Source organism: Phyllostomus discolor, chromosome 2 (assembly GCF_004126475.2).
Source record: "Phyllostomus discolor isolate MPI-MPIP mPhyDis1 chromosome 2, mPhyDis1.pri.v3, whole genome shotgun sequence".
NCBI lineage: Eukaryota > Metazoa > Chordata > Mammalia > Chiroptera > Phyllostomidae > Phyllostomus > Phyllostomus discolor.
In genome coordinates, this window is record NC_040904.2 from 93093577 (window position 1) to 93117803 (window position 24227).

Sequence of the window (24227 nt, forward strand, 5' to 3'; positions counted from 1 at the left end):
TACAATAATTAATAAATAATCAAGAGTGAACTGTCTTGCATACTGACAACTATAAACCTACTTTTCCCCACCCCTGTACATGTATTTTATCAATTGATAGAAGAACTAGTCAATAACTCAGTAAAGACATAGATGATCTGAACAACACTATGAGACATGCTAACCCAATATTTATAAAATACCACATTTGCCAATATAAGGTATGCATTCAAGTGCACATGGGCTATTCACAAAGTATGTTCACTGGCTGGGACATGCGTCTCAATACATGTAAAAGGACTAAAATAACAGAGAATATGTGTACCTTTGATAACAACAGAAGCATATTAAAAATAAATTACAATAAGCCATCTCAAAAACCTACACATATTTGGAAAGTAAACAGCATACTTAAAATAATTTATGGATCAAGGAGAAATAAAAAAATTAAAAATACTTCAAACTAAGTAATAATTAAAATATAACATCAAAATTTTGGGGATAAGCTAAGGCAGTGCTAAGAAGGAGATTTATAGCTTTCAGTACATATAAGAAAAAGAAGGAAACTCAAGAATTAATACACTGTCTGGCCAAGATGGAGGTATAGGTAGGAACACTTCACTTCCTTGCACAACCAAAAGAATGATAAAAAAAAAAAACAATTAAAAAACAGTAAACAACCAGGAGTGCCAGAAGATCAAATTGCATGGAACTGTGACAACTGAGGAGGTAAAGAAACATTCACCCAGACTGGTAGGAGGGGAGAAGACAGGAGACTGGCTGGGGAGCTGAGGGGACACATGGCAAGGCAGTGGACCATGTGGTCGAGGCAGGGCTGGCTGAATGGGAAACTAAAGACTCAAACCTCTAGCTATAAAATACCATGGGGGTTGTGACAGCAGGAGAAACTCCCAGTCTCATAGGAGAGTTTGTTGGAAAGTGGGGCTAGAGCCGAGCGAGGGACATTGTTCCCTCTCTGACCCCTCCCCCACAGACAGCGCCACAATGCAGCAAAGAGGATTGCCCCACCCTGGCAAATACCTAAGGCCCCACCTCCTTACAACATAACAGGTGCACCAAAACAAAGAAATATGGCCCAAATGAAAAACTGAGCAAAACTCCAGAAAAATAATTAAGCGACAAGGAGATAGACAACCTATCTGATGCAGAGTTCAAAACACTGCCAATCAGATGCTCACAGAACTGATTGAGCTCAGTTGCAAAGTGAAGGAAGAAATGAAGGCTACCCAAAGTAAAATAAAGCAAAATATACAGGGAACAAACAGTGGCGGGAAGGAAACCTGGGCTCAAAACAATGATTTGGAAGAAATAAACATCCAACTGGAACATAATGAAGAAACAAGAATTTAAAAACATGAAGAGAGGCTTAGGAACCTATGGGACAACTTTAAGAGCTCCAACATCCAAATCATAGGACTACCAGAAGGAGAAGAGGAAGAGCAAGAAATTGAAAACTTTTATGAAAAAATAATGAAGGAAAACTTCCCCAGTCTGGCCAAGGAAATAGATTTTCCAGGAAGTCCAGGAAGCTCAGAGGGTCCCAAAGCAGTTGGACCCAAGGAGGAACACACCAAGTCACATCATAATTAAGTTACCCAAGATTAAATATAAGAAGAGAATCTTAAAAGCAGCAATAGAAAAGGACACAGTTGCCTACAAAGGGGTTCCCATAAGACTATCAGCTGGTTTTTCAAAAAAAAAACCTTATAGGCAAGAATGGGCTGGAAAGAAGTATTCCAAGTCATGAAAAGCAAGGACCTACATCCAAGATTACTATATCCAGCAAAGCTATCATTTAGAATGGAGGGGCAGATAGAGTGTTTCCCAGATAAAGACAAGTTAAAGGAGTTCATCATCACCAAGCCCTTATTATATAAAGTGTTAAAGAAATAGATATTTCTTATCTAAGAAATAGAAGATCAAAAACTATGAACAGTAAAATGACAACAAACTCACAACTATCAATAACTTAACCTAAAAAAAAAGAAAAACAAAAACCAAGCAAATAATTAGAACAGGAACAGAACCAGAGAAATGGAGATCACATGGCGGGTATCCAGTGGGGAGAAGCTACAGGGAATAAGAAGCATAATTGGTAGGCATAAAACAGATGGGGGGAGATTAAGAATAGTATAGGAAACAGAGAAGCCAAAGAACTTATATGTACAACCCACGGCATGAACTAAGGGGGGTGGGGAGCATGGGGGGCAGGGTAGAAGGGGAATAAAGGGGAGAAAAAAATGGGAAAACTGTAATAGTATAATCAATAAAATATACTTTAAAAAGGGAATTAATGATCTAAAGTTCTACTCTAAGACTAGGAACAGAAAAGGAAACTCCCCCCCAAAAAACCAGTAGAATGAAAGAAAGAATAGAAATAATAAAAATGAAGAGCAAGAATCAATAAAATAAAAAGACAAACAATAAAGAAAATTAGCAGAGCCAAAATCTTATTCTTTGAAAAGATCAACAAAATAAACTCCTAGCTATAGCAATCAAGAAATAAAAGAGAGACAATACAATCTCCAATATCAAAAGTAAAAATAAATCCTACAGTTATGCAAAAAAATTTTACAATTTATAAAAATGTACAAATTCTATAAAAAAGATAAACTTATAAAACATACTAAAGGAATAGGCAATCCTCTATCTTTTGAAGAGAGGATTAAAGAAATTGAATTCATAGTTTAATATTTTCCCATTAAGAAAATTATAGGCACAGGTACTTCATTGGTGAAGTCTACCAAATATTTAAGGAAGAAATTATAATATCGATTCTACACAAAATATTTCTAAAATTAGAAAGAACAAAATATTTCCCAATTTACTATATGAGGCCAGCAAGAATTTAGCCCTTTAATAAGAATCACAAATCAATGTCTTAGTAATTAACAGTCCTTCACCCCTGTAAGAAATGCTGGATGGTTTGGCTGGTACATTTGGCTTAAATTTCTTTTTTTTAAGATTTTATTTATGTATTTATTTACAGAGAGGGGAAAGGAGGGAGAAAGAGGAGAGAAACATTGATATGTGAGAGATTGCACACCCCCACTGGAGACCTGGCCCACAACCCAGGCATGTGCCCTAACAGGGAATTGAACTGGTGACCTTTTAGTTCACAGACCAGTACTCAACCCACTTAACCACACCAGCCAAGGCTGGCTTAAATTTCTTAATAGGACTCAGTTATAACACATTTAAACCCATTGTTGAGTCTGGGGAAGAGTCCACTTTAATCTCTGCTTAGGTGGAAAAGCAGAAAATTCACTCTGCATGAAAGTTCTAAAGAGTGAGATGTTGCTCAAATATTTCAGCAAGACTGAGAACAAGGCAAGATCTCGTGGTGGGTGGGGGCACAGCCATCAGGTAAGTGGCTGAATGAGGACAGCGGCCTCTTCTCACAGCACCAAGGTAGAGGGTTCCAGGGTGCCAGCGAATTCTTTCACATTATCATTTGGGACCCCAACCCGTGATGTGTGAAGCATTTTAGGAACTGAGCACAGAGCCAGGCCACACTGGATCAGGCCTGACTCCAGCAGGGTCTCACCCAGGAAAGGGAGATGCGGAGGCAGCGCTAGACAAAGGTCACTACCATTCAGTCTGGCCATCCAGGAAAATGCTACCAAGGACTGGAAACTAAAAAGTAGATGTTCCTGAGTCAGAAATGTAGAGAATGAAGAAAAGTAGAAACTAAACAAGAGAGAGGCAAACTAAAATGTCTGAGAAGGGTGATAAAATCTTATTTTTTGTAAAGATAACTCTAGTGATGGTATGGAGGGAGACTTGAATAGGAAGACTTAAATGGAACTCCTTGTTTAACAGTCCAAACAAGAGGAAATAAGTATCTAAAATAAAACATGGTGTGGAGAAATCATGAATTTACCAGACACGTCTCGGACTGAAATAATTTAATGTAAATTTGAAAATGAATTGGTTTCCCCAGAAACAGATCTCTACGTGGACAGTCAAAATTAATTTCTGAAACTATATTTAGAATTCCAACTAAAAATGATTCTGCTAAGATACCTAACACCACAGTGCCCGGTGAGAAAGAGCTAGCTGTCATTGAAAAATCCATTCACAAAATTCCTCTTTCCCTTCTATTTGCAGCTTATAATGCCCTTCTACATGTTACCCAGTTTAATCCTGAAATAGATCACAGTTATCATTTTATTGGGTGAGAAAACTGAGGTTTTAAAATTTACCCAAGATGGAGCACCTCTGAGTGGTGGGCCAAGGTCTAAAACCCACAGTGCAGCTCCCTTCCTGCCACAGAGTATCAGAAAAGTGCATTACAGACAGTGCGGACCTCGTGGGCGGGAACCCTACGTGCAGGCAGGTCCTTATCAACACAGAGTTGTTATGTGTGCCAGGAGTTGGAGATAAAATGATTAAAATAAAGACTTTGCTCTTCAGGAACTTGGAGTTTAGGAAGGGAGTTAAACAAGTAAACCACTTACCTTGTGTAAACTTAAATATGTACTCTTTAAAAATTATTTAGCTAAATGTAATGATTGAACACCAAGTGTATATTGTAATGTTTACTTACATCTTGATATAGTTTGCGAGGACCCCAGAGACTGCCTTGTGCTGCTCTGTGATCTATCTGACTTCCCCTCGTCAGTGTCATGATCATCTGGCTCCTTCATCTCCTCACTGGGCACAAAACTGAGACAGAGAAAGGGAGAAAGCTGTAAAATGGAAATCATTAACAGATTTTCCCCCTACCAACTTCCACAAGCACCAAACACCAGGAGCATTGATGATAATTGTATATTTGTATAGTATTCGAGATGACTTCACTAGCAGGACAGCACAGCCACCATCAGACACCTCTGCAAAAGAGTGAAATATAGCCAGATACTCCCTTCCCTTTCTTCAGGCAAGCCTCTCATCGTGGTGCCCTCTGGCTGCCCAGAGGCTCACAGTGAAATGCCACCCCAGTCCACCTTTTCCCTAAGTGTTCCACGATTCAGATAAACTCTCTGCCATCTCCCTTTAGTGCCTAGGGATTAAGGAAGAGGTGTTTGAGTCCCAGGTGATGAGTAGGAGTTGGCCGGACACAGAATGGAAAGGAGTGTATTAGGCAGAGGGAACTTAGGGAGAGGGTTGTGTCTGGGGTGGGGGGAAAGTAGTCTATTGGCTAGAGCAGGACAGTGGAAGGGGCACTGAAGAGGAGGCAGGTAGCACATTGTACATTTGTCTCTAAGCTTTGCTAAGGAATTGAGAAAATATCTCTATGTTAACTGAAAGCCAAGGAAAGGTGTTAGGGACAGGGGATGACACAGCAGGTTGCCTCTGTCTTCTCTCCCCATTGCAGCTCTCCATGTGAAAACACACACTAAGTCCCTTCCAAGTCCTTCACTTTCCCACACAAAACACCCCATGTTTCCTCAACATTCCTCTGTGGCATGGCTGGCAAGCAGAATAAAACTGTAGTTTTTATTTGGATCATATTTGCCATTATATTCAGGTTTGAATTCCAGTTTTGCCACATAACTAGCTAATCAAACTTTACATCAATTCCCCAAGTGTAAAATGGAAATGAAGAGAAAACTACTTATAAAGCTATTGTGAGAATTAATTGAATAGTGCATTATTATAACTTCCCAGTCACTAAAGAACATGCCCAAAGCAGGTATGATATATATACTACATGACCTGTAGAGAGTGCAATAGGGTTCATTCCATCTGTTGTCTTGAAGTGACATTATAATGATGCCATCTCTTGATTGGGATATCAATAGTATATTGACCAAATGTATAGGGAACCGATCAGAATGGCAATGGCGAATGTAGCCCAGCACTGAATTGGAAAACTGATCGGGTGTGAGGCAGCACACAGGACCCAGGCATGCAGATCAGGTTTCCCATAGGAACCAGGCCTGCATTGTACCTGGGCTGCTTTAAGGCTTGCTTTTGCTAAAACTTCCTCACCTTCAGTTGCATCTGCAGATGTTTAATGCATATCTCTGAAGCAACTCCCTAAAGTCTGCGCTAAGCCATCCCAAGGACGGAATGTAACCAGATCAATCACTTTTATTGTTCCCTTGCATTTGCAACATTTTTCCCTTGTTATCTGTAAGAAGTAATCACTTAAAGTAAATCTAAGTATAATGAATGAGAACCTTCTTTGATGTAATGCTGCTGGAAAGCAATAAAAGCCTGTCCAGGCAGGGGTTGGGGCCCTCTCTCTCACTTAGAGAGCAGCTATGCTGTCTCTTTTCTCCACAGGACTTCTGTAGTCCGTGCGAATTTGTTTGTCTCATTCACAACACTTGGACCCCCACAGGCCGGAGTCCACATCAGAAATGTTTTTACTATAAACTATTATCAAGAAAGATATGTCTAAGATGATACTCATGCTATTAAATTGGTGTTTAATATCTTGGAGTCATTTTTCTTAGTCACAAAGATGATGGTTTTTTTTACTTTTTTAAAAGTGTGTGTGTGTGTTTTCTTTCTTTCTTTCTTTTTTTTAGTTGTTCTCTGCTTCTTGCCTTCTTTCCTTCCTTCCTTTCTCCCACCGGATTGTAGATTGTATGCCCACTGGTGTTGGGGGGTATGTCAGAATCAAATAACAGGAAAATTTTAAGTAGCAAGATCTTTAAAATCCAAATTCTATCATCAATATGTTTCCTGTTTCTTCAAGTTTGGATGCAAAAGCTTGCTTTCTGTGTTTATACAAGTCGCTGATTTAAAAATAATTAATGACAATAAGTAACCATAAAAATAATGGACATTGCCAGGCAACATCAGTTATTGCAGTTTGGTTTCAGATTATCACATACTGTGGGTAAACTTGTTCAGATAGCTACAAACATACCTAAAGTCATTTTCTGCCTTGTTCTCAAGGTTCTCATAATTTAAATCAGTTAAATTCTCAAAACTGTTGAGCATATGTGTATACGAATGGTATTACGCTAGGTGGGCATGGAGTGGATAAAGATGAGCAGTACAGAGCCCCTGAACCTAAATAGTTTACAATTTAAGAAGAGGAAATTGAAAATTCTCTTTAAAAATTTTTTTTAGACTTTATTTATTTTTAGAGAGAGAGGAAGGGAGAAAGAGAGAGAGAGAAGCAATGATCGATTGCCTCTTGCATGGCCCCAGATGGAGACCTGGCCGGCAATCCAGGCATGTGCCCTGACTGACTGTCCAGGAATCAAACAGGCAACATTTTGGTTTGTGGGACGACACCCAACCCACTGAGCCACACCAGTCAGAGCAACAGTTCTCTTTAAACACAGTCTCAGAATAAGCTTCTCTTCTAAATCACTGGTTCATCTCCATCTGAGGTTGAGCAGACCTAGGACACTCCGACAGTCATGACTGAAGTGGCAACTACAGATGAAGATTTCCTTGATAAAAATCAACATTTCAGTATTGGCAGGCAACTAAACTACTCTTTTCAGTTGCCATGACGCAGGCCCCAAATCAGGCACTGGGTCTGAGGCAAGATAGTCACTGGGTTCATCAACCAAACTGAGCTAATAATCTAATGTGAAGAACTAAATGAAAAATTTTTGTCTGCAAGTTCCAATAACAACTTAGTCTATTAGTCAGGTAGCGGGGGGGCTCCTGGTCTGCTGGAGACTAGCAGTGTAATTGGTGAGATGGAACAAGGTGTTTTTCTTTGTTTTGTTAGGAGGAATGGACTGGGAAACTGCATTGTAAACTGATGGGGCTCTGGATCCCAGAAGGGTTCACATACCAGCTTGGCCCCCTTTTATATGTAAAACTGGGATGATGAGCTTGTCTGGAAGCTATTGTAAGTATTAAATGAGATCTTTCATACCTGTAGTTCTCAATTCTGGCTGCACTTTAGAATCACTTGGAAAACTTTGTATGACACACCATTCTCACATCTTACTCCCTATGTAATTTTGTTGTGCAGTCAGGGATAAAAACTAGGGTTAAGGGCCATAAGTATATACAGCACCTAGTAGAAACTCAAAACTGGTAGTTGTTTTTACTATAATTACTTTATATTCTCTTTAATATAGCTAGGGCTCAACAGATATGATCTTGGACCTTCAGAGTTGAAGTGGATCTTATTTCGTCCAACCTCCCACCCAATGTAAGCCAGCACCTTTGGAAAAGCAGTCTGGTGTACTGGCCAGGCTGAGAGTATTTGGCTAGAGTCAGACTGACTGGGTCTAAAGTCTGGTTCTCCTAAGAGTTGTAAGGTATTAAGTGTCCAGCTTCCCTATGCCTTAGTATTCTCATCTGTGAAGTATAGTACGTACTTCATAAAGTTGTTGTGAAATATCAGTAAGTTAATCAGTAAAACTTTAAGAACAGTGCCTGGCACATAGGCACAGAGTATGCAAAATGATCAAACAGGTAAATGTATTAATTCCTGAATAAATAAACAGAAATCAGCTTCAACTTCACCATTTCAAGTAAGAAGGTGAACACATCCTGTTAATGCTCTAGGTCTTAGTAAGTTCACTTTATATTAAGATGAAATCTTCCTCCCTATACTTTGGATCCATTTGGTCCTTATTCTTCTTAGGACAAAAAAAAAACCCAACTCATATTTTCTGCGTATTATAGCTATTCAGATCATTGGAACTGGTTCACTTTTCTCCCCAGACCCTCTCTGTTCCCAACTAAAGCACCCCAATTCTTTAAATTATTCCTCACTAACATGGTTTCAATTCTTTTCAGAATCTTGATAGCTCAAGAAGTTCATTTCCAATGCATCATCTATGAACCCCAATTTCATGTCTTCTTTGAAGGATCTGTACATTTTCCTAGAGATGATGAAGTATCACTGTGCCCACACCAGCCATGTCCTTTAATGCAGTCTAACATTACATTACCTTCGAGGTGGGGGGGCCAGGCTCATCACATACTGACTCATCACAATCAGTTTGTAGTCAACTAGAATGACTAGAACTTATTTGTGTTCTTAGCCATGTCCTGTCTTACACAACTGAATTTGCTAGCTTTAGTAGCCTATTGGAGACTATTTGAAATCTACTTTTATTTGATTCAGGCTCATTAGTGTAGCCTTTAGTGAATTCTGTTAACCAACTCATTTCTGTCAAGTTTTGAGTCAACCCTTAGGAAGTGTAAAGAAAACAGAAAATGATAGTGCACAGATGGGTGTGCTGCTAACAAGAAAGTTATCCGGAAGCTAGACAAAAGGCCCCCCAAGGTGATACTACTCGTATTTACTCACTAGAGTTCAGAGTCAGTGCTTACTCTCAAATGTGCAAGCACTCCACTTCAGCAGTGCACCAGAGATTCCTTGGCATGGCACAAAGGTCCTTCAGCTTAGGGTTTGTAGCTCATGTCTTGTTATCTTCCCTGTCCCTAGTTTCTCCACAGCTCCTTCTCCTTCTCAAAGGTTTTAGTTCACAGCCACCAGGAACAACTCACAATTGGCTGGACACAATGACTACTTGTAGGCAACAAGTATTTATTTTGCACCTACTATGTGTCACTCACATGCTACACACTTTACCTACATTATCCTATTTAATTGTAACAAGAACCCCATGCGGTTAGCATTAGCAGTGTCCTTTTTAGAGATGAGGAAACTGAAGTGCAGAGGACTCAACTAGACAAATGTCACACAGCTAAGTGTGGGGTGGGGTGGCTTGCTTCACCTGGAGACCAGGGCACTTTGCCACCAAACTCCCTGCTTCTGCTTAGCGGGGTCTAACTGATACTACTACTGGCCGTCCCCGCTGGATCACGGGCTACTAGCAGGCACGAACTGTGTCCACTTTGTAACCAGTGTGTAGCTCCATGCCTGCGAACGCGGGTCACTTCAAACGCTTGTTGAACTGATCTGTTGGAAGGACGAGGGAATGTGTCTATAGGACGCTGGCGCAGCCTAAAAAAAAGTCCAAGAGGGGTTCACTACTCCCTCACTCTCTAACAGTTTGCCGGGGTCCAAACTTACCACAGGAACCGACCGCCGCGTTCTCAGTCACAGAATCTGCCCTGCTGCTGGTCTCCGTTTACAGCAGTTACCGTGGCGACGCCTCCGCGTCCTCCTCCAGGCCGGGGCTGGCGGCGTGAAGCGCATGCGCACCAGAGTGGGTGTCACTGGGACCCTCAGCCTTGTTTGCCCTTTGGTCCCTGCTATTTTGTCACGTGTGACTCAAGTTCAAAGCCAATTAGAAAAGCCCAGCATTCTACCAGTTTAGCGTCCCAGTTTAATTTTTCCTTCCAGTTTATATTATTAACCTAAGGATGTTATAGTACTAAACCAAGTGACTTTTGAATGCTTTCGAAAATACCTGCCTAATAATATAAAATGGCCTAAAGAGCCACTGACCGAGTACTATCACCAGCAAAGATACTTCGGGAGGCTTTCGTTTGTTTGTTTATTTACTTAGGTATTTATTTTACACTATGTTATATCTGTTGACCTTCAAGAGTAAGTAAGATCTCATGTCATGGGCTCTTTGGTCGCAGGACGCTGGGCGCAGAGCACAGAAAAGCGTGACAGATTTCTCAGTTTAGCAGTTTGCTCAAGTGTTTTTGTGGTACAGCCAGAGCTTGAACTGATTTTTAAATAGCTAGTGTTATTGATTACAAAACAGTTTTAAAACGGCTACAACACTGCAATAATATGTGACAAAGAACTTTGTATCCAGAAAATACCAAGGATTCATAATTCAGTAAGAAAAAACTAACCATCTAATTTTTTAAATGGGCAAAGGACTTTGAATACTTCACATCCCATAGATGAGTGGTCAATAAACACACAGAAAGATGCTTAGCAGTAGTCCTCGGGGAGATGCACGCAACAATGCATGCACTCCACACTCACTGGAATGGGTCTCCTTTTTAAACTGCCTGCACCAAATGTGGAAGGCTATGGGTCAACTGGAACTCCACACACTGCTGTTGGGAATGTAGAATGGTACCCATTTGCAAATCATTTGGCAGTTTCTTTAAATAAATAAAATCTTTAAAAATATAGAGTTTAAACCTGCACTATACCATTTTACATCCAAGGTATTTACCCAAGAGAAACAGAAACTTATGTCTGCCTCTGATGGGTGTGGCTCAGTTGGTTGGGTATCATCCTGCAATGTGAAAGGTCACAGGTTTGCTTCCCAGTCAGGGCACATGCCTGCATTTCAGTTATGCCCCCAGTCAGGACGTGTGCAGGAGGTAACTGACTGATGATTCTCTCTCTCTCTCTCCCTCCCTTCCCCTCTGTCTAAAAATAAATGAAGCCAACGAATTACTGTCTTTAAATAGATGTAGTTTACTATATATAATTTGTTAATAAATTCAATAGGGAAACATTGCTGTATTACATTTTGTTTATTGGTTTCCATAATGTTACATAACAACTTTCCAGAAACTTCATACCATGCATTTATTGGTAATATTCAAATATTCTCTTTAGAAAGTATTCTCTTGGATTTTTTTAAAAAAGGACCTAACCTTGTTATTATTAAATTGTATACCCAGGGTGTCTCAAAAGTCAGAAAACAAAAGATAAACTTATTTTTAGATAGCATGTTAGTTACATTTTCAAATAATATGCTCAATATGTTTTCTTTCAACCTCCAAACACCTTTTTAGGTGAAATACCTTGAAATTAAAAGCACTGGGTTCAACTCTTAATTAGAGAGAAACAATAACCTCACTACATAATGTCTTTAAAGATCTGGAAACAGACAATAGTGTATTTATTTGAACACTAAAAATGGTCAGTTATTTCTGAGTGTTTATTGTGAGTTGGGTCCTGTTCTTAGCATATTTACCTCACTTAATCCTCACAACTTTATAGGAAAGACTTCGAATGGGAAAGATGTAATTAATTTGCCCACAGGGAGACAGCCCTGAGTTCAAGCTTTCCAATTGCAATACTTACACCCTTTGCTACTGTGCTGTTAGTCATCTCCTGTATATCAGAAGTCCCACAGTTATTTTAAAAAGAGCTTCAAGTCCTGGCTTTACTTCTTACAAGCAACTCTGACATGAGGCAACTCACTTCACTTCTAGGGCTCAACTTCCTCATGTATGATGGGGTAGATGGCATCTAACAACTAACTCGTGAGTTCACTGTAGAGTTAAGTGACATAATGGGGATACTGCAGCTTAGCACAGTGCCTGCCGCAGTCATGGCTCAATAAAGGACAGCGATTATTATTATGGTGCTTCTGTGCCACACACACGGGGGGCGGGGGGGGATGGCAGCAGGGAGCAGGCTTCGGAGAAAGGCTGCCTGTGTTCCCATCCTAGTGCCACCACCTCCTAGCTGTGTGAGCCTGAGAGAGCGCTTACCTCCTTGCACCTCATCTGCAAAATAAGGATAATCGTACCTACCCACATTAAGGTGTCATGAAGTCGTGTAAAGTGGCTAAAATACTCCCTGGCACTTAGTAAACAGTAAATTATTATTAAATTCTGCTAGCCCAAATTATTTCACTATACAGTGTAGGAATGGCTGTACTACAGCTGCAGATGTAATTATTGATCTAGTCTTTCTTCTAAGCTACGATTTGGAGAACTATAAATTTTATTAAAGTCTAGCAAGTGATTAGCAGCTTTCTATTGCATGTTGGAGAAGTTATATGGTGCTCACAGCCTGAGTCTAAACAAAAGAAACACAAGTAATCTGAGTTTGGCATCTTAGAAGTAAATACAACTGTATACATCACAGTGAAATGTGGCAGAGCGAGCCCCTCTGCAGTGCAACAGACCCCAGCCTTGAGCACGCATCAAAATCACAGAATGAACATATTCAGACACTAGAGTTTCTGAACAAGAGACCTACAGTAGGCCCCAAGAATTTTTGTTTCTAACAAGTACCCTGGGAGATGCTGCTACTGCTGACAGGGGTTCAGACTGGGGGACCCACTGATGCAGTTGACTCTGAAAGCTGACAAGAGGCCTTTTAAGTAATGTAGCTGTTAATTAAAACCAAATATGCACCAATTTATGATTAGGGGACAATAACATCTTTGTAATGATGGTTCTCAAACTTGGCTACACAATGGAATTATCTTAGGAGGTTTTAAAATATTGATGTTTGTGTCCTGCCCCCAAATATTCTAATTTACTTGATATATATGGAGGCTTGGGCATTATGAATTTTAGAAGATCCCCAGATGCCTCTAATGGAAGCTGAGGTTGAGAAGCACTGCTTTAGAAGGCCTAAGAAAGGCTCTTTACAGCTGGTATTCTTGGAGTTTTAAAATCTACTTTTGTAGCAAAAAACAACATTAACAAGATGGATACTTGAACGTCAGGCCCACAGGTTGCCAGTGAGCTAGCGATAAATGTTTCTTGCTGTAGTTCTCAACTCTGGCTTCACATTAAATCACTTTGAGCTTTTAAAAACAGCATGCCCAGGCCTCAGCAAGCCCCTCAGGGAGTCACTTTGGCATTTTTAAATGCTCCCAAAGTTGAGAATCTTGGCTTTTGAGGTTTACAGGAATGTAAGGGAAAAACAAAGATAAGAGCCAACCAGTTGGAGAATAATTAGGAAATGTCAAAAAAAATGCATTCACAAACCAAGCAGATAGTCTTACATTTCAGTAATATAAGGAATAACACTAAAATGGTTTATATCTCAGAGAGGGATAGAATTTATTAAACACCACGTTTCAAAAAGTGCAATATGAATGGGAGAATTTGCAATAATGCAAATGGATACAGATGACTTTATGTAAATAAAATCAGTGATACCAGAAGAAGATAATATTATTTTTGGCTACCACAACAATGAAGAGGCCCAAAAGAAAGCTGCATCAGACACTTCGGAGAACAGAGACTTACGACTGCAGGAGAAAGGAAGGTTCCCTTATCGGTGAAAGTTCCCCAAACATGTAGCTTCTGTGTGCTTCCCCGCCCCCAACCCATAACCACCTCACTTAGGTGGGCAATTCCTATTACATAGCCAGGGAGTAGATATTTCAAAAACCAAGTTTAAAATAGAAACCAATGTCTGAAAGCCAAACAGATGCCTTAAAGAAAGACCTAACCTGAATGCGCAGTAAATTCAGGGCTAGGAACATTGATAGCAACTTTTCATATTCAATTTTGTTTCAAACACTAAATACGCCAATCAGTCAATGTTACTGCACTGAAACATTTGAGCTCTATGATCACTATTTATTTTATGTGCATTACCATTATTGATGACACTTTCACATTTAAAGACCATGTAAGAATTTTACAATGTATACAACCACTCTTACCTGCTGAGCAAATAGAAACAATTACTCTCACGCCCATTTTTTAAAGCTGTGCATTCCACTGATGGAAAAAGTAATAGGCTACCGTGACTTTTCCAAAAACAAAAAACCAAAGAGAGTGTTAAATTTTTCTGAAAGCCAGACTTTAATCACACAAAGGCATTCTGTTATAATTTACATGCAAAGCAACTTAGTTCTTCAGAAAATAAAAATCAAATAGATCAACATTTAAGATATATTAGACAAAAAACCCTGAAAAAGGGTAATAATATATTACTCAAACTTTAAAATTCTTACAAAATATTAGAATATGAAACTTTAATTTTCCTATAGCCAAAATTTTTATAGGAGGTTGCAGTTTGGTTAATTGATGGAAATCTATTTGAAAGTTCAAAAATAATATAATTCCTTTATTTCTTTGTTCTGTAAGATCTTTGTAGGTTTATCTGAAGGAAGGACAAAAACTTGAAAGCAAGAGCAGGGGAAGGGAAATGAAAGCTCAAGAATACACCGCTGAGCGGCAGCAGTAACACTGGACCTCACTCATGACACATGGGTAGAAAGAGCAAACCAGCCTTCTTCGTTTTGTTTCTCAATCTGTTGAAACAAAGGTGCAAAAGGGATTTAGGAACTAACGAGAAACATGAGTCCACACAAGCACACAGAATCCTACACCCCTGCACAGTACTGAAAATTAAATCGCTAGAGGCCGTTTTTATTCTCTAACAGAGAGACTCTCACGTAACCGATCCCCTGGGCAGCAGGTATCCTTGCTGATTTAGGAAACCTAACTTTTAAAAAAATTATAAATCCAGCATTTTATGCAAATCAGAGGTACAGCTTTAAAAATAACAGTTATTTAATCTTGTAAATTAAATTTGTTTAAAAAATAGTTTACTTTAAAGCATTTTTAGAATGTATTAAACAGCAAAGGTCAAATCTTCTAGTGCTGGACAATTGGGACATCTGAGCCCATCAATTAATTTGGACTGTAAATACTTGATGTTTATTGAAACACTCACTATTTGGTCTAATTACTGAAGTAGTAATACAAGCAGCAGAGAAGATTCCCCCCATATCAGAAGTTGTTAGCTCAAGTTTTCAGATGTGATAGTTATTACTTTAAAGGTGTCCTCCCATTTGCTATGACCAAACACTCAGAGGAGTTATGTTTGGTTGTATCACCAACATGCAAACATGCCTTTTGCTAAAATTGTGGATACATTGTGAGATGCTTAGTTTCTATGCAATCCTGTAATAAATGAGAACACATGACAAATATGTAAGACATTTATTTACTCTTTGTGCCATAACTGTAACCAGCGTACCTCAGTGTGGCACCCTGGGGCCACAGAGAGTGACGGGCCCCACCCAGCCTCAGCAGGGACTGAGGACACCAGCCTCTTGGTGTGCCTCCAGTTCATTTAAGGCACATGTCTGTGTCCTGCCACACTATCTGGGATGCTCTCCCCGAAAGCAGTAATTTCTAGTCTTTAAGGATTGTTAAAATGCTATTGAATTTTATCTTATTCCTTAGTTACCCTACAAAACAAAAGAAGTACATGGCTTCTGTGTTTTGCTAATGAAGATAAATTCACATTTTTTCACTTCTGAAAATTTCACATCATCTTTAGGATAACAGACATAATAATTAAGAATGAAAATCACTAAAACAGCCACCTTCCACCCTCACCCTCCATCCCCCATACACATCTCACAACTACATTTTATCACATACCTTTGCTCTGGGATTAACAGGTGTGAGTCGCCCACTTCCTGAGGTGGCATTTAGTGGAGAACAAGAATTACTAGTAGCCCCTGAAGATCTATTTGTGAAGAATAAGGGAGAGAGTAATCTATCATTATTAACCTTCAGAAATTATGTAAGACTGACAATCCTCAATAATGGCAAGAACTTGAAAAGGTATGGCTGACATAGGTCCAAATGAGATAAATTATTCGTAACATTTTCACCAACCTAAGTCTTTTTTTAAATTAATAGACTTTCCTTTTTTAGAGTAATTATAGATTTACAGAAAGATTGAGTGCAAATTCCAATACAGTCCTCAGCCCCTCCTCCCCTACCCAGTTTCCCCGATTATTAACACCTTGTATCAATGTGGCACATTTGTTACAATTGACGAGGTAACAGTGATACATTATTATTAACTAAATCTATTGTTTATATTAGGGTACAAGCATAGTTCTACACATTCTATGGGTTTCGACAAATATATAACGACATGTATCTACCATTACAGTATCACACTAGTACGTTTTTAACATTAAAGTGGGGGAGAGGATGCACAGGGGTGAAGAAGGCCCAGGCAGTGGAAGAGTAACAAGACCTGCTGCAGCGCAGTGCGAGGGCAGGCACACAGTGGAGATGGAAAGCCAGGCAGGTACATCCCTCGTATCACCATTTACCACATGTAACCACACAGGCAGACTACACAATTAGCTCTATGAGCTTTGGTCTCTTTATTGTGAAGGAGGAAAACACTAGTGGTCAATTACCCAATTACCCTGTCATATATCATCTCCTAATTTTGTAACCCATAAAGCATTCTATGTACGTGCTTTTACCGATTTTTGTTTTTATTAGCTAGCTCATGCTTTCTACATCCCTTCTTTCCCCCACAAACTGTCCTCTCCAACTACTTTATTTTCTTTACATCAGTGAGTCTGAATCTAAGTCAAACATTATGCACTTTCTTTTTTCACAAAGAGAATAATACACATACTGCATTCTTGATTTTTTTTAAGTAAACATTCACATTGTAACCCTACCTTCTTGTATTGATTCCACTGATAGGAGAGACGGTACTGCATTTTGAGCTTTCTGGGGCTTCTGCTCCTGGAATAGATACTTCAATTGTCCTCTTTCCTCCTTCTAAAATAAAACAATAAATATTAGTTCATTACCTTTCATTAAAATAAAAATATAAAATTTAACTTGATCTCTGTCTTACTGTAAATTTCACATTAAATTTGAGAGTTCTTTCTATATTTTTATTATGGCCCACAGATATACTTCAAGGATTATTTTTTAATGAGCTGTGAGACAAGAAACTTTAGTTACTAGTGTCAATTCAGTAGCATGCCAGTTCATAGAGAGCCAGAATCTTCAGACAAGTGGTATCATGTCAGATCTGGAAGTGAAAAACAGAAATTAAGAGCTAGCCCTAAAGAACTTAAGATTTTTGTTAAAAGTAGCTTATCTAAAGTTTTCCAAAGAAAGGAAAAAAATTCTGAAGTAATTCAGTAAAACTTTATATCTTCTAACATATCACATTATTACTACCACTGAAGACTTTAAGTAGGAGGGGCAAGTTGGCCGAAGAGCTCGCATGGCCAATGGCAATAGTGACGTACATTTTCAATACAGGGTCTGGCTGATGTAATGTCTGCTTGAGTGTGGTTGGAAGGGTAATAATATGGGTGTACAAATTTATTGTTTTAATTTGAACATTTGAAAGCATTCATATGGTGTGCCTGAGTGTGAGATTGTTGTTACAGAATTACATGCTTATAATTTTGTAATAAAAAGAGGGCATTATTTGTGCCGGACCCTGTTTGCAGAGGCAGGTTATCAATCAACAAATATTTACTAAATATCTATAATGAAAGGCTTTATGCCCATCCCAGTCAGTTTCACAGAAGCTTCCACAAATCACTGCTTAAAACCAGCAATATCTGGGCTTGAGGGGGTAATGAACTGCTATTTACACATTCCTTGGAAAACAAGAGTTTTTATGGCATATGATTTATTTTTTATTTTATCATTATAGTCCACAGTGGTCCCTGTGAAAGAGCTAAGAAAGGAGTATCTTAAGTGCTGAAACCACTGGAATGACAAGAACAGTCATGAATCTACCAATTTGCTTTAGAACTTAGGACAAACCATATAACCTATTTACATCTCAGTTTACTTATTCATCAAATGGGTATGACATCAGCTTTGTCTGCTCTCAGGTGAGTTGAGGACTAAATAAGACAACATAAAAAATATTTTTACCTTAAGGAACTATTACAACAGAAGATGTCTTATTTAATCACAGAATTATTCAGAGTAATCTGCTTTATTTTTCTTCATTGTACTGAGCACTGACTGACAGTATCTCATACATCTGTTTGCTCGCTTGCTCATGGCCTGCTTCCCAAGTTGAACACGCAAGTAGTCAAGTGGGGCAGGGGCTTGTCCTGTCTGATGCAGTATCCTCGGAGTCCAGAACATGCCAGGCACATAGTAGGTGTGCGCACTTACTGAGTGATTTAATGTGTTCATTCTAATTAGAAGTTGCATCTAGACTCCGTGACTATGAAGAAGAGTAAACAAAGTCACCATTTGAAGAAACCTAAAATTAAAGAGGAAGGGACCTGGGAAAACGCACAATCTGTCATTTTCCAGTAATTTCTGAAAGAGTCTGCTTTCTGGGCCTGTAGTTTCAAAAAGGAAATAACTTCTAACTAAAAGAAAAAAGTCCTGTTGGCAGACACCTTGAAGGAAACCCACTTGAACCACCCAGGGGACACAGGAGCATTTCTAAGACCCGACTGCCTGAGCACCTGAGGGAATGCACACTGCTTACTGATGCAGAGCTTCTTCTGCTCCTGGCAAAGCCCTCCCTTACACCGAGCCACCAGCAGTGCCAGCACAGCCTTCGTGGAGCTCCGCCCCTTGAGGATCTTAATCATTTAATCTTTCGCTAAAGAGCAACTTGAGATCTACTTCGTTTCATCAGCACCTTTTGAAGTGTGAATACTGTGACAACTAATTTTTCAGTCACTGCTCTATTAGTTAGAATCCCCTCTAGTTTTTCACATTCCTAAATATAGAAATAAAAGTTTAATTTACAAATTAATGTTTTAGCGATTTCAACAGAATAACTTATAATTTGTTGCTGATGCAATTCTACATTATCATCGTGATGCTTTTGCCCTGTGCGGCATGTGTGTTAAGTAAACCACCTACTGCAGTGAGTCCCGTTTCCACGTGGAGCAACTTCACCCAGACGCTGAAGGTTCCTACAGCTCCATGGACAGCGTTCTACCAGGAGACTGGCCTTCCAGCTCTACCTCTGTCATTTATTCTCTGACTTAGTCTGTTTCTTTCTACATAAAACTGATGGCACTGAAATATATGTTCCTTCAGTTCAATATATACTTGCAAAACCAAAAAAGTGAAAACTACTTAGCTTTTAAACTGTCTACCTTTTAAATCATGAATCTGTGACCAGTCAGTCCATGCTGTGAGAGGTGACTGGATAGGTGATACTGGTGGAGAGGAAGGATTCAAACCAACAAGTTTCTGCTGCTCTATTAACTGCAAGAGTTTTCCACGAGCCTCCATACTCTGCCGGTTCAATTCTGCAATCCGTTCCTCCATGCTGCTTGGTGTTAGAGGTTGTGCTGCTGGAAAACTCTTTTAAAAAAAGGCACAAATTCCATATTAAAAATAACCCAAACAATTCTGACTTTTTGTAAAAATAAATTCTTGCACGAAGAGCCAGCAAGTTAATACTCACTGTCCTTGCTATATGCATGCTTGAATGGTGGATAAACAATCAAATTTACAAGTCACTTAACTGAAAAATCAAGACTAAAACAAAGGGATAATAATCCTTCTAATATTCGTGCCACATAAGTCCTATAGTCCCCCTGTCCATGGAGAGAGTCTGTGGGACAAGCTTTCTTCATGCATGCACCATAAATAATTCTTTGGCAAAGATTTCTAGGACCCTATCACTCCTTCTGACCACATGCCAGCCTCCCCAGGCCACTTTTGGCTCACAGTATATGATTCAAGACAGCTGGTGACTGGAAAGGAATACAAGAGGGGAAAAAAAGAAAAACTACCCAAGGAATATAACATAAGTTTAATTTGAAAATTCCTGAAATATAAGTGTCATTCTTAATTATTTCATTTCCCAAATATGTCCCTTTGGGGGGGTAAAAACAATCTCTAAAAGAAATCAGTAATTTGTAGCTTATGTCCATTAGTTTAAAAAGAGATAGGCAAAACACATGAATTAAAGATCATTTTGCAATTCTCATAACAAAAAGGGCAGTAATAGATTATCCTCTCTAGCTTGATCCATATACTAATTAGAAAAGGAGGCAAACTCAACTGTTAACTCTGCTGCCTTTTAAAACTAAAAGTTGCTTGTTTCAAATAATCTTTAAAACTGCAAAAATAGAAATGTTTCCAATGACTCAAAGATGAGGCAGTTTATACTTACATCTGTACCGATGGCTACTGCCCACTCCTAATACTCCTTTCTGACTCCTCTTCTGCCAGTCCCTTCTGACATGCCTGCCCCTCTTGCCCTTTCTGCCCATGAGCCAGTGCTTACAGACACCACCCTTATCCCAAACCTTACTACCCTGCATCTCCAAACCTTCCTCTTGGAAGCACTCAATCTTACCACTGGTAAAGTCCTTATGGAAGCAATCACCCCTGGGACTCATAACCCAAGATGCTTGCCAGCTCCTTCCCCCTGTTCACTGTCCTGACCCCTCTCAGAAGCCTGACAGGAGCCACTCTGGTTGTAAAGAAGTAAAAGGAAGCCTCTCCCATCACTGGGACTAGCATGAGGATGGAGGTTATAAACTCTCCCCAGTTGGAGCTTAGGATACCCTTTCTCTCCACAAACAAGGAAATGAGGGTTTAAGTTACCACGTTAGCCCACAGTTTACTTAACTTACAAAATTACTGCACTGCAACATGCAGACTTCTGCTACACAGAGTATAATCCGTGGACTGGCATCATTTGGGAATCTACCAGAAATGCACAGGGCCTACCTCAGACCTACTCAATCAGAAAAAGCCCTTTGGCAAGATCCCCAGATGTTTCATATGTACAGTGCATTGAAGTTTGACTTTAAAAATCCTTTATAATCATTTCTACAGGAAAATGTATTATGTGTCCTAAAAAATTAACTACTCATGAGTTGAGGCTCAACTACATGTAATTCTTTTTTATGAGTCCCTTTAAAAATAAAAATGCTTTCAATTAAACTGCAGTTGTGTGGAAAATTTTTAAGTCATATTAATTCCACATGTTATATTTAAAACTTTATTCCTACCTTAATTTTTGCTTTGTTACGTATTTTACTTTTATCCTATTTTCCTCATTCATCCCCCTTTATTTTATGTTGTCTTCTGTTATACTATGTGAGATATAAACTGACAAATAACTTCTACTTATTTTGTAATAGGGACATGACAAAGCATAAGCCACCTAGCAGCAACCTCAAAGATATCCAGGACCACTTCTGGAAACAAGTCCCTTAAGATGCTCCAGCAATGTACCTAAATTCCTAAATGTCCATGCCAGGCCTTAACTGGTACTCACAGCACTCACGTTGCTTGAATGACTTGTCTCCTGTTTGTTTAGCTCCCGAAGTCCATCCCCTTGCTCTCCCCCTGGCCCGATAATATTATTCAGATGTGCCTTGATAGCTGAATTCTGCAGTGTCAACTCAGCAATGCGTGCCATGATGTCCTTTCTTTGTATTAATGCCTCCTTTGTTCTCAGCTGTTGCCCATCCCCCAGTACTGGGGGCTCTTCTGAGAATGCGGGGTTCCTGGGCAGCTGGGTGTTTGAGTGGGAACTATGCAGGGGCTGTGAGAGGTTAACAAAAGGAGCCTGGGTTTTGGGCTCCAAATCTTCTCCCATGTGAGAGACCCTCCACCTCTGAGTGAAGAAATGACTCTCTTCACTTGAATTCTGAATGTCTGTGTTAGTTGGTAAGGTCTTCTTTTCCCAATTTTGGTCCTTCTCAATTACTTCCACAGTTGGAGGAATTCGTGGAGCAGGACGAGTTTGAACAGTCCTCCTCAGTACTGTAGATAAAATTAAAAAATAACAAACATGCATTATTTAGCCATAGATTGGTACTATAATCATCTCATTAGAACACAGGTAGCAAACACGAGGCCCAGGGACCAAACCCGGCCCTCCACCTTGCTTCTACCCAGCAGCAGCACCAAGCTCTCACTTAACTGTTAAGGAGTAGTTACATTTACACAGTCCTAAAATTACATTTGGTCCTTTCAAGGCAACCATGAGGCTGATGCGGACCCCAGTGAAAATGAGTTTGACACTCCTGCACTAGAACATCATGGTAGAGAAGTACTTCAGCAGGACTTGGCTTCTAAAGGTCTAAATCATTTTAGCAGAAAATACACCTGCAACGCCACCTCTAACAATCAAGTGCAGAGACTTTGATGTTCCTTAAATCTTTATCACTATGCTTGTGAAAAACCATCTGCACATTCACATTTTATCATGTGTATTAACTCTATCTGGGAATCTTGGGGGTAGGAACAATACAGATAATAATGTAAACTGAGGATGGTCAGCAAAGGCATCTCTGAAGAAGTGAAATTTTTAAATAATTATATGGTGGCAGAAAGTAGAGCAAAGAACATTACAGGGAGAGAACAACATATGTGAAGGCCTCAAAATAGGAAAGAGCAAAGAAGACGGCCAGTCTAGCTGTCTCATAGCAACAAGGGAAAACTGGAAAAATATGAGATTGGAGAGGTATGCAGGGTCCATTTCTTGCAGTGCTTTTTAAACCATGTTTGGAATTTTCTAGTTTAATCCAAGAGCAATGAGACCTGGAGGTTTGGCAATAACTCAATTTACATTTCTTAAATGCTGTGGATAATTGGAAGGTCCAGGAATGGAAGAGACCAGTCAGCAATTGTGGTAATCTAAAAGAAAGATGATAGTAGCTGTAGGATATGTTCAGTTTAGAACACGCTAAGTTTAAGGCTCCTTATAACGCATCCATATATCTATCCAAGCAGAAGGATACATGAGTTGGAAACTCAAGAGGCTTCAAGACTAAGATCCAAAACTGGAAGCTTCGGGCATATCGGAAGTATTGGAAGCAATGAGAATGAATGAGATTGCCTAGAGAAAAAGAATAGAGTGAGGAGGAAAAACAAAATAGTTCCTGGGCCTGAAGAGCTTAACATTTAGAGTCAGGTAAAGGAGGAGAAGCAAGCAAAGCAGATAGAAATGAAGCAACCAGAGATATTAAAACTTATCAATTATGGAGACCACCTCCAGATAAACAGAAATCAAACTGGATCAAAATGATTGCCGCCTGGGGCAGGCCTGGAGGTGGGAGAGGAAGAGAGCCTTGTATGTACTTTTTCTTAACCACATGCAAATAGGAATTTGAATTAACTCTTTAAGGAATGGAATATAAGAAAATAAAAACAGCATATATATACTACTCTTTTTTTTAATTTTTTTAAAGATTTTATTTATTTATTTTTAGAGAGAGAAGGAAGGGAGGGAGAGAGAGAGAGAGAGAGAAACATCAATGTGCGGTTGCTGGGGGTTATGGCCTGCAACCCAGGAATGTACCCTGGCTGGGAATCGAACCTGGGACACTTTGGTTCCCAGCCTGCGCTCAATCCACTGAGCTATGCCAGCCAGGGTATATACTACTCTTAGTAGCTTATTTTTATTGGTTTTTTCCATTACCCTTTATCCCCATGCTCTCTCCCGCTTCCACCCACCAATAAAGGAAAGTAGAAATAAATTAGTAGCTAAAGAAAATATTTACGATAAGAAATTCTAGATATAGTAGATATTCTCCAATATGGTAGCCTCTGGGCCACATGTGGCTATTCATATTCAAATTTAAATTAATTAAAATTAAATAAACTTAAAAATTCAGTTCCTCAGTCACACTAGCCACATTTCAGGTGCTCAGCAGCCCCAGGGGGCCAGGGGCTACCTGTTAAATAGAGCAGATACAGACTATTTCATCATCACAGAAAGTCCTACTGGACAGAGTCGTCTAGAACATAACTGAACCCTGATGAAGGGCCCTATGTATCTCCCATCTTTACCCACATGTTCAATTTTACTGAACAGTTCTTTACATGTGAGAATTCTAAACAAAATGCTGAAAATATGATACAACTTCATTTCAGAGTACATATTCAAGGACAGGTATACCCAGACACTGTAAAAGCAATGTGCCTTGTTATTTTTCGTGTAAAACCCACTGAAA

General features: G+C 39.4%; 2 protein-coding genes across 5 annotated transcripts in view; both read right to left on the reverse strand.

Moving 5' to 3' along the window:
- The window catches only part of CFAP44 (cilia and flagella associated protein 44), a 120335-nt gene extending 110298 nt beyond the window's left edge, over positions 1-10037 (reverse strand). The window contains exons 1-2 of one of the 2 annotated variants that reach the window (XM_028505023.2): positions 9920-10034; positions 4550-4668 (exon numbers count right to left, since the gene is read on the reverse strand). In XM_028505023.2, the coding sequence (XP_028360824.1) occupies positions 4550-4649 (100 nt within the window). In that variant the 5' untranslated portion in view covers positions 4650-4668; positions 9920-10034. Of the gene's footprint in view, positions 1-4549; positions 4669-9919 lie in introns of both variants that reach the window. The other variant, XM_036018093.1, reaches the window with a different exon arrangement.
- Positions 10038-11683: 1646 nt separating this feature from the next.
- The window catches only part of SPICE1 (spindle and centriole associated protein 1), a 63829-nt gene continuing 51285 nt past the window's right edge, over positions 11684-24227 (reverse strand). For all 3 annotated transcript variants that reach the window (XM_028504773.2, XM_036018102.1, XM_036018104.1), the window contains exons 14-18: positions 21542-22032; positions 19398-19608; positions 16974-17076; positions 15922-16009; positions 11684-14780 (exon numbers count right to left, since the gene is read on the reverse strand). In XM_028504773.2, coding sequence (XP_028360574.1) covers positions 14727-14780; positions 15922-16009; positions 16974-17076; positions 19398-19608; positions 21542-22032 — 947 coding nt within the window. In that variant the 3' untranslated portion in view covers positions 11684-14726. The remainder of the gene's footprint in view (positions 14781-15921; positions 16010-16973; positions 17077-19397; positions 19609-21541; positions 22033-24227) is intronic.